The sequence below is a fragment of the Macrotis lagotis genome, chromosome 6 (genome assembly GCF_037893015.1).
Source record: "Macrotis lagotis isolate mMagLag1 chromosome 6, bilby.v1.9.chrom.fasta, whole genome shotgun sequence".
NCBI classification, from domain to species: Eukaryota; Metazoa; Chordata; class Mammalia; order Peramelemorphia; family Peramelidae; genus Macrotis; species Macrotis lagotis.
In genome coordinates this window covers 103,544,405-103,554,308 of record NC_133663.1, presented here as the reverse complement: position 1 = coordinate 103,554,308, position 9,904 = coordinate 103,544,405, and the positions used below count along the sequence as shown (strand labels likewise).

Here is a 9,904-nt window from a genome sequence, read left to right as displayed (position 1 = left end):
AGTTCATTACAACACACACAGATTTCTTGGTTGTTCATCAATTATAAAGAATAGAATGAGAAAATATATCTTAAAACCACTTATAGCTAAAATGCTTAACATTTTCATTTTAATATTTCACTAAAGTACTATCAAGGTATTAAAATATAGTGCTTATTATGACCTTTCTATGACCTCTCTATGACCAGAGTCTTATCTGGATGTGAATATGATAAAGTAAATCACTGAAGGGTTTTCACACCCTGCCCCTCACTTAAAAGACTTCACCCTTAGGTTCTTTTTCAAATTAGGAAATAATCCCCTCCAAGGCTACTTAGAAGGCTTTATGACTATGTAGAGTGTGAATTATACATTGAAGGCAAAAAGAAAAGCAGCTATCCAGAAGGATAAATAAAAGCATAATTAACTAAGCTTGTCATATATTTGGCAACTTGAAATTATACTTCAAGCAAATGATAAATTTGTAAGATTTAAAAAATTAATCCAGGGTGAAATGGAATCACAAACTTAGCATATCAAAATAGAAATTTTTCCTTTGAAGTCAATGAATATTGAGATGTTTAATACAGATATTTTTAATAACTTTCAATAGAGAACAGAGCATAATGGGATAGAATATTTTCTTGCCCTCATACTTAGATTATGACAATGGCATACTGACTGGTCTTATTTTAAAATACTCTCAAAATCCACTTTATGCATATAGTTTCATTTTTGACAGTATCAGGTTCCTATCTTGCCAAAAGAAGGGGAACATATATGTATGAAAGGTAATTCCTTTTTCTTGACCAGGTAGTGTGTTTCATCTCAAGCCCTAGAGGTTGAGATTTGATTTGCTTCATTTTTATTTTAGATCAACTTCTTTGGGTAGAGTAATATTAACTATTGTGTAATTCTAAATATTCTTCTGGAGAACTTCAAGCTATGCTACTTTTTGTAGCCCTTTCCCCCCTCATCTTTTTTTTTTGATTTCTGATTCATCTATTTATCTAATTTTCAAAAATGTTATGCACCATTCTTTCTATTCAGCGAGGCAACCAAGAAGTGGGCGTAGCATTGCAGAGATGCAAATCTTCATGAGGACCCTGACAGGCAAGACCACCACTCTTGAGGTTGAACCCAGTGATACTATCAAGAATGTCAAAGTCAAAATCCAGGAAAAGGAAGGTATCCACCAGATCAACAACGTCTGATTTTTTGCTGGAAAACAGCAAGAAGATTGCTGGACTCTCTCTGATTACAACATTTAGGAAGAGTCCACTCTGCACTTGGTGCTGTGTCTTCATGGGGGCATCACTGAGCCTTCCCTTCAACAGCTGGCCCAGAAGTACAACTGTGACAAGATGATCTGCTGCAAGTGTTATGCCTACCTGCACCCCCATGCTGTAAACTGCCATAAGAAGAAGTGTGTCCACACCAACAATCTGCACCCCAAGAAGAAGGTCAAATAAAGACTAGCCATGGGGCTCAGTTTTGGCTTGGTTCCCTTGACTGAAGTGCTCTTGAGTAGTCTGTTGTAACAAGGCCTAGTTCCAGGTTTAATGGGGCTGTAATATCAATAAAATACCCTTTTAGTTGAGAGGCTGAAAAAAGTTATGTACCTACTCTGCATAGGTTTTTGTAATTTGTGGGGAATATGGAGGGATGCTAGGGTGAGTAAGATGTATTTCTTACCGTCAAGGAGAATTATTTTAGATTATTAGCTATTAGTGAATTATTTAGATAAAACAATAGATTATGAAGTATATGGTTAAGTTCAATGACAGGTAAAAATTAAATACTTTTTGAAATTGAAGGAAGAAAGTTCACATACTGGAGAAAAGATTGGGAAAATCTTCATGAAGGGGCAGCATTTGGGATTGTTTGAAGGATGGATAGGACTTTATGAGGAGGGAGAAGAGACTTAAAGAAGATAGAGAGAATACCATTAGAGACTTGAAGGCTGCCCAGTTTTGGAAATAATTTTAGTCTAGATTAGGCATAGAAATGGGTATAAAAATAACTAAAGGAAGATAAATTTTGAATGGTAGATATTTTCTGGGTATTATTGAATCCAGGCTAAGAAGTAGAAAAATAAATCTGTAGAAAAGAAGAATTTTTTAAAAGTTATTTTAATCTGGGAATGATTTGAATAAAGAGGAAATGTAGGAAACACTAGAGTGAAAGTTATGTGGTCCAGATTCATAGAGCTGACGCTGACATTAAATAACTAAGAGACCAAGGATTTCTTTTTGTCATTCCATATCTCTTTTCTCCAGTTTAAAATGACACAGGCTGACTGGGTACATTCTAAAGTTGCCTCCAGCTTTATGAATGGATGACATTCTAAGACTGAAGTTGAACTCTCAGAAAATTAACCTGCCAGTTATTCATGGCGAAGATTATGGAATTTTATAAAAAAAGGAGGTGATTGTTAAAAACTTGAATTAAGATGATGGTATTGGGAATGGTTAAGGATAGAATGTTCAGTGAGAGACACTAAAGTGGTATCATATAATATATAGGATTTATTAATAGCTTTCTTTCCATCTCCCCATATTATAATCGTAAGCCATTGTGAATATGAAGTCCTGAATTTCTTCTATGTTATGAAATCTTGTACATTCAGGAAACAGTTGAAGGATGGAATAAGAGAGAAAGGAGGCTCATTAAAGAATTATAATTTAAGAAACTCAAGAAGTGGCAAAGAGTACTAGAAACAAGTATTCAGAATTTTGATTGTTAATCCTAGCTCCTGATACTTTCTAGGTCTTTGAGCTTAAATCATTCATATTTTTTTAAAGTCAAAGTTTCTACTTGTGCAAAAAATACTTGAATCATCTATCTCGTGGAATAGGTGGAAGGAAAATATATACATACATAATTATATACACAATTTATGTGTACACCCATATACATGTACAGATGTGTCATATAGTACTAATGATTTAATGTATATATATTATGTATATTTATCAAAAAGGTAAATAGTCATTTCACATGCTTATATACATATAACATGAAGATGAATAGACCTTCCCTTCAGAAATTAGACATTTTGGAAAATATTTCATTTATTAAAACTTTGTTGCTTTAACCTCAAAGAGAAAAACTTAGGCTAAATTTTAGAGAAGTAATACATTTATGGGAACAGGAGAGAAAGGACCTATGAAGTATATGTGTGTATAGCTAATATGTACATATATGCATATGTAGATATAGTAAACATATTGAAATGTTAGCAATTTCTTTTGAATAAAGGGAAAAAAGCTATACTTAAGCTAGCATACCAAGATCATTGCCCATCTTTCTACAAATATAACAATAGGGAAACTTTACAACAACTTTTGTTAATAGTGCTTCAGGACTCCATATTCACAATGGCTTGTGATTTCATTGGTTGGCTCCATCTCTCAATATAATCTTGAGTGCTTGGCAGCTTGATGGATGTAAAATAATATAATGAAGCTCTTACAGGTCATTTGGTCAATGACCTAAGAACTTAAATTCTCTAAAGTAGTTTTGGGTATTATTGACCATCAAAGCTAAAATAAAATCTTCATTCTGAAAACACCTTAATTATATATTTATTCCTTCTTGTAAAGCATTATTTACATTGTTAAACTTTTAAAAAATTTCATTAGAGTCTGTTCATTTTGGAAGGAAATATTATACTCTATTCAGGTCATTGGCTATAAATTTTCTAACCTGGCCCTGATAAATAAACTTCCCCCAGATCATTTTTTTCTCCATAAAATTTTAGCAATCAATATAATGGTGATTTGGATGATTTGGTTTAAATTCCTTAAGATTTTCTGGAAGAAGGATGTCTGGCTAAATAATGACTTTTGGTAGGGATGCTAGTGTCAAGTTCAAAATTTCTAAACACCTATGTGTTTTCATTCAGGGGACTGAAACTGAAGGTACTAATTAGTCAGTGGATAAACCTGAATCTAGGGGAACTTCTTAGGAGAAAATTGTGAGGAAAAATTAGGGATATGGATGCTCAGATTTGGACAAAAGCAGAAGTTTGGGAGTTTAGGATGGGGTGGGGGATTAAATAAGAAGCAGGTATCTTGAAATATGACCTTACTGTAAGATACTAGGTTTCTGTGTGGCTGAAAGATTGGTCTTTTTTGTTTTAGGGCATGGAGGTTGAAGATGGATTTGACTGTAATGTAGAAGAAAGACACATTAAGGCTTTACAAGGTTTCTAGGCCTTCAAAAAGTGGAAAAGGCTATGGATACTCAAAATTTGCAAATTTAGTATTTCTAACCATTGTGTAGCATTATGTAGATACTCCTAATATAGGGTTTGGGACTGACAACCTATGAGGGGGGGATAGAAGCACGAAATTTTGAGTTATCATTCAGGCTATAACACAAAATAGGTAAACAAGTCTGGGCACAGCTGCACAATGATATTTAGTATTAAAAGGAATTTGCAAGACACCCTTGACTTTTGATGACTTTCTATGGCCTTTGAGGTCTAGCTTGCTCTATTTTAATTATTAAAGGGAGAATTCAGATACTTGATTAAGGCTGGACATCATTCAATTAGAGTTCTGAGTTGTAAAAATGATATTGCTCTTTTGTGCTGATGGAAATGGATATTTGATAATCTCTAACTGATAAATTCTCTCTGTCCACAAATTATGTAAATAGCTACTTAAACCCTTGTGTTAGAGACTACTAATGTGAAAGGCCTAGGTATGCCTCGGAGACTTTCAATTCTTTGGCTTATCATTTGTCTTTATTAAGAACTGAAGACTACTAGCCTACTACTGCCATATATAAACAGGTTCAAAAGACATTGTTAATGGAAATAGTTATGATTTTAATATGGGTTCATAAAAAATAATTATACCCATAAGAGCAATTTTCTCAAGAGAAGTATCTGATTTTTAAGGCTTGCAGGAGTACCTTTAATGGGTCTCTAGTCAAGGATGGTCACTGTTAGTTTCTTGCAATAATGCTCCCCTGTATAACATGTTCTATCTACAACATGTCTTCCTGCTGTTCATCTCTCTTCTGTTCTCAACAGGTGGCAATGGTCTTTGTTCCGCACCAGCTCTTCACCATTCTTCTTTAGCTCTCATAGCCCAATAGACTATGGTTTTCTCTTGCAACTGCAGAGTTTGCTTCATGCCACTCAATTTTTATCATTATTTTTTTTTAAATCAACTCTCTTCTACTACCAAGTGGTAAAGAACCATTCAAAGTCAACAAATATTTGTTAAATACATACAACCTGCCAGATATTGGGCTAAGCACTGGGGATACAAGTAACAACTATTTTGCTTTCAAGTAACTTAAATTAAAAAAATTAAAAAAATAATAGGAAGCTAAAAAGTAGGGTGAGGCACAGAGAAGCAGAATGAGATGAAAGTAACAGGTAAGGTGGAGATGGGGTGGGGTAAGGAAAGGTATAACAGAAAAATTGTTAAAGTGGGAGCCAAGATGGCATGTGAAGCTAACATGCTCCCAGAGCTTCTCTCTATCAAAGATAAATGAAACCTCTACTCTGACCTTCAAGCTACAGATCCCACCAAGAAAAAGAGAAGACTCTAAGAAGCTTTCAATGGTAGTTTCATAGAGGATCTTCAGTAAAGGTCTATCTCTTTGGAGGTGAAGGAGAAGTAAAGTACAGGAGGCTGGAGAGTAGGGACAGCAACCAGGAAGCTTTTAGCCATAGTGCAATCCAGGTCCCAACAGCCTGACAATAGAAGAAATCTCAGCATCTAGATAGCAAGCCATCCAGAAGGATCCCTACCCCAACCAATGTCTGAACCCTGGGAACAATGGGGTAAAAGACAGGATTGGGTCAGAAACAAACCACTGATAAGTCAGAACCTGAACATAAAGGAGGAAATAAATATCTGCAAAGGGCAAGGCTTGGACTGCATAGGCAACATCTTGGTCAATGACAAGTGAGGGATCAGACCCCAGGCTCAGCAAAAAAAAAAAAAAAAAAAAGCTTAGATACTCCCTATGACCCAGGAGCAGAGCTAAAACAGCACTGATAAGCAGAAAAGCTAAAAGAGTACTGACACAGAAAATTACTTTACAGACAAAGATGATAGTAATGCTATGGCTGAAGAAAAAAATCAGTGAAAAATCACAGAGAAATTATCAAACAGCCTATGAACTGGACTCAAATACAAAAGCTCATCAAAGAGCTTAAAAGTTCATTTAAAAATGAAAGAAGATGAGAAGAAGAAAATTGGAAAAAAAGAAATGAGGCCTGCAGGAAAATTATGAAAAATTGACCAAAGAAATAAACTTCGTTGAAAGTAAAATAAACCAACTGGAAAAGGAACCAGAAAAGTTAATTGAAAAAAAATAAAATCTCCAAAATTATAATTGAACAAATAGAAACCAATGAATCTACCAGACTACAGGATCCCATCAAACAAAAAAAAAGGCTGAAAAAGTTGAAGAAAATATAAAGTATCTTTTAGGGGAAATGAATGACATGGGAAATAGATCCAGGAGAGACAATCTATGAATCATCAGACTACTAGAAAGCCTAGATCAAAAAAAAGAACCTGGAAAATATTATGCAGGAAATTATAAGGGGGGAAAACTGTCTAAATCTACTAGAACAAGAAAACAAGATAATAATTGGAAAAAATCCCCAAAACCCCTCCAGAAAAAGATCCCAGGATAAAAAAATCCAAGCCAAATTCCAGAACTCTTAAATAAAGGAGAGAACATTGCAAGCAGCAAAAAGATAACAATTCAAATACAAAAGAAACATAATCAGACTCACATAAGACATATCAGCCTCAACACTGAAGGACTGGAAGACTTGGAATAGTATATGTCAGAGAGCAAGGAACCTGGAATTACAACCCAGAATATACTATTCTGCAAAATTCAGCATGTATTGTCAGGGAAAAAGTTGGATGTTCAATGAAATAAAGGGCTTCCAGAATTTCTTGACACAAAGACCAGAACTGAACAGAGAATTCAATTGCCAAATATGGACTCAAGAGTTGCAAAAAAAAGTAAATGAAAAGGGGCAGGAAAAAACAAAACAAAACAAAAGAAATGCTACTCAAGGCCATCAAAAATCTACAAAACCCTAAAAGGGAAGATATAATGTTTCTAATTATTGAGAGTTTTAGTTCTTTTAAGATAATTAAAGGATCAAATATAATTAAAGAGATGGGACTTAAAGGATATAGGTATAGTTGGGTCTTACATCTCCACTGAAGAGGTCTAAGATGACATCAACTATCTTTGAGACAAAAAGCCCTGAGGAAAAGCAAGAGGGTTAACTTTAAATTTAAGTGTCTTATTATCCTTTGACCCAATTCTGCTTTGCTGACAAAGTTTAGTACATTGTCTAATGATAGCATCATAAGCTAGGAGGACATGAGTCTCTGTAATTTATAATCATTTGGAAAGTTCTCAGGTGAGACTTCCAGAGCCTCCCAGTACTTAGATATCTTTAAGATTCTTGCAGTTAATCAGATCAGGGTTTGACCTAATCCACCCTTCACTTAACAAGGGGTTAAGTAACCTGGGTGGGGGTAGTAAAAGTGGAGAGAAAATTGTCCTGGGGGGGAGGGGCTCAAATAGTTCAAGAAATGATTTGGCTCTGGATGATACTTTGACTTATGAGGAAGACTGTGTGTCCTTGGAAGGCACTTGAAGAGGGAGTAAGGTAAAAAATGATTATAAATATAATTGGATGTAATTTGAGACAATGCTGTTTATCAAGCAATCAAGTAATCTGTGATGATACTTTGATAACAATATGAGCTTATCAAGCATTTAAATAATGAAACTGTGATGGATAATCCCTGATTAATAGTAATAGAGCAATAAAAACACCAAGTGAAGAGGCACAAAGATTTATAATTTTAGAGGGAAAGAAGGGAGAGTGTGAACTTGGAGTAAGTTCTATTCAAAAGATTTGGCCTTGAGAGTGAATAAGGTACATTCCAACTTGGGTTTAAAAATTTATCCTAATCTTCAGGGAAGGGAGAAGAAGGGGGGGAAATGAAAGAAAAAGGGAGAAGGGACTGATAAAAGGGAAGATGAAGGTACAACTGAAAATAAACTAAAAGTCAAATTTTAAAAGAAAAGTCAAAGGGGAAAGAGAGTAAAATTTTGGTGATGAGGAATAAGGGGAAAGCAAAGAGAAAAATATAAATGGAGAAAGATAACATGGAGGGAAATACAGAATTAGCAATCTTAACTGTAAATGTGAATGGGATGAACTGTCTGTCCCATGACACAGAAATAAATGGCAGAATAGAGTAAAAACTAGAATCCTACAATATGTTGTTTACAAGAAACACATGTGAAGCATAGAAATGCACATGGGTTAAAGGTAAAATGCTGGAGAAAAGTATATTATGCCTCTGCTGAAGTTAAAAAAAATAGGGGTAGCAATCTTGATCTCAGATAAAGTAAAAGCAAAAATTGATCTTATTAAAAAGGATAAGAAAAGAAACTACATCTTCTTAAAAGGCACAATTGGTAATGAAGTTATATCATTCCTAAACATGTATGTACCTAGTGGTATAGCATCCAAATTCCTAGAGAAAAAAACTGAGTGAATTACAAGAAGACAGAGATAGCAAAACTTTAATAATGGGGACCTCAATCTCCCTTTCTCAGACCTAGATAAATCTAACTATAAGATAAACAAGAAGGAAGTTTAGAAGGTGAATGAAATCTTAGAAAACTTAGATCTGATAGACCTCTAGAGAAAATTTAATGGGGATAGAAAAGAATATACTCTTTTCTCAGCAGCATCTTGCACCTATACCAAAACTGACCATGTACTAGGACACAAAAAACCCTTTATTCAAATTTAGAAAGGCAGAAATAATAGATTCACATTTTTCAGACCATGATGCAATAAAAATTCCATGTAATAAAGGGTCCTGGAAAGATAAACTGAAAACTAGTTGGAAATTAAATAGCTTCATTTTAAACAATGAGTGAATCAAACAGCAAATAATAGAAATAATATATAATTATATTCAAGAAAATGCTACTAATGAGACATTATACCAAAATTCATTGGATGCAGCCAAGGCAGTTCTGAGGGGAAACTTTATATATCTAAATGCCTATATGAATAAAATAAATAAATCAATGATTTGGGCATGCAGTTAAAAAAGGCTAGAAAAAGAACAAATTAAATATCTTTAATTAAATACCAAATGAAAAATTCTGAAAATCAAGGGAGAGATTAATAAAATTGAAAGCAAGAATACCATTGATCTCATGAATAAAACTAAAAGTTAGTTTTATGAAATAGTCAACACAATAGATAAATCTTTGGTAACCTGATTAAAAAAAAAGAAAGAAGATAAAAAAATTACCAGCATCTAAAATGAAAAGGGTGAACTAACCACCAATGAGGAGGAAATTAAGGAAATAATTCAGAGCTATTTTGCTGAACTCTATGCCAATAAATTAGATAACTTGAATGAAATGGATGAATATTTACAAAAATACAAACAGTCAAGATTAACAGAAGAGGAAATAAATTATTTAAATAATCCCATTTAAGAAAAAGAAATTGGGGAAACTAACAATAAACTCCCTAAGAAAAAAAATCAAATTCTGCCAAACATTTAAGGAACAATTAATTCCTATTCTACATAAACTATTTTAAAAATAGCAGAAGGAGTTCTACCAAATTTATGACGCCAACATGGTTATGATATCTAAACCAGGAAGAACCAAACACAGACAAAAAGAAAATTATAGATTAATCTCCCTAATGAATATTGATGAAAAATTCTTAAATAAAATTTTAGTATTGAGACTACAACAAGTTATTACTAGGATAATACACCACAATCAGCTCAGATTTATACCAGGTAGGCATGGATGGTTTGATATTAGGAAAACATTCACCAACATAATTGAACATTTTAATAGAAAAACCAACAGG

The 9,904-nt window shown here is 33.7% G+C and overlaps 1 protein-coding gene across 1 annotated transcript; it reads left to right on the top strand.

Annotated features, from left to right (window-relative positions):
• Positions 1-1,064: 1,064 nt before the first annotated feature.
• LOC141491773 (ubiquitin-ribosomal protein eL40 fusion protein-like) lies at positions 1,065-1,451 on the top strand. Its single transcript, XM_074192600.1, has 2 exons — positions 1,065-1,167; positions 1,255-1,451. Exons 1-2 carry the CDS (start codon positions 1,065-1,067, stop codon positions 1,449-1,451), a joined length of 300 nt encoding a protein of 99 aa, XP_074048701.1.
• Positions 1,452-9,904: the final 8,453 nt, after the last annotated feature.

Coding starts and splice junctions, on each gene's coding strand:
- LOC141491773 (XM_074192600.1), top strand. CDS start 1,065: ATGCAAATCTTCATGAGGACCCTGACAGGCAAGACCACCACTCTTGAG. Junction 1,168..1,254: donor CAAAATCCAGGAAAAGGAAG/GTATCCACCAGA, acceptor ACATTTAGGAAG/AGTCCACTCTGCACTTGGTG.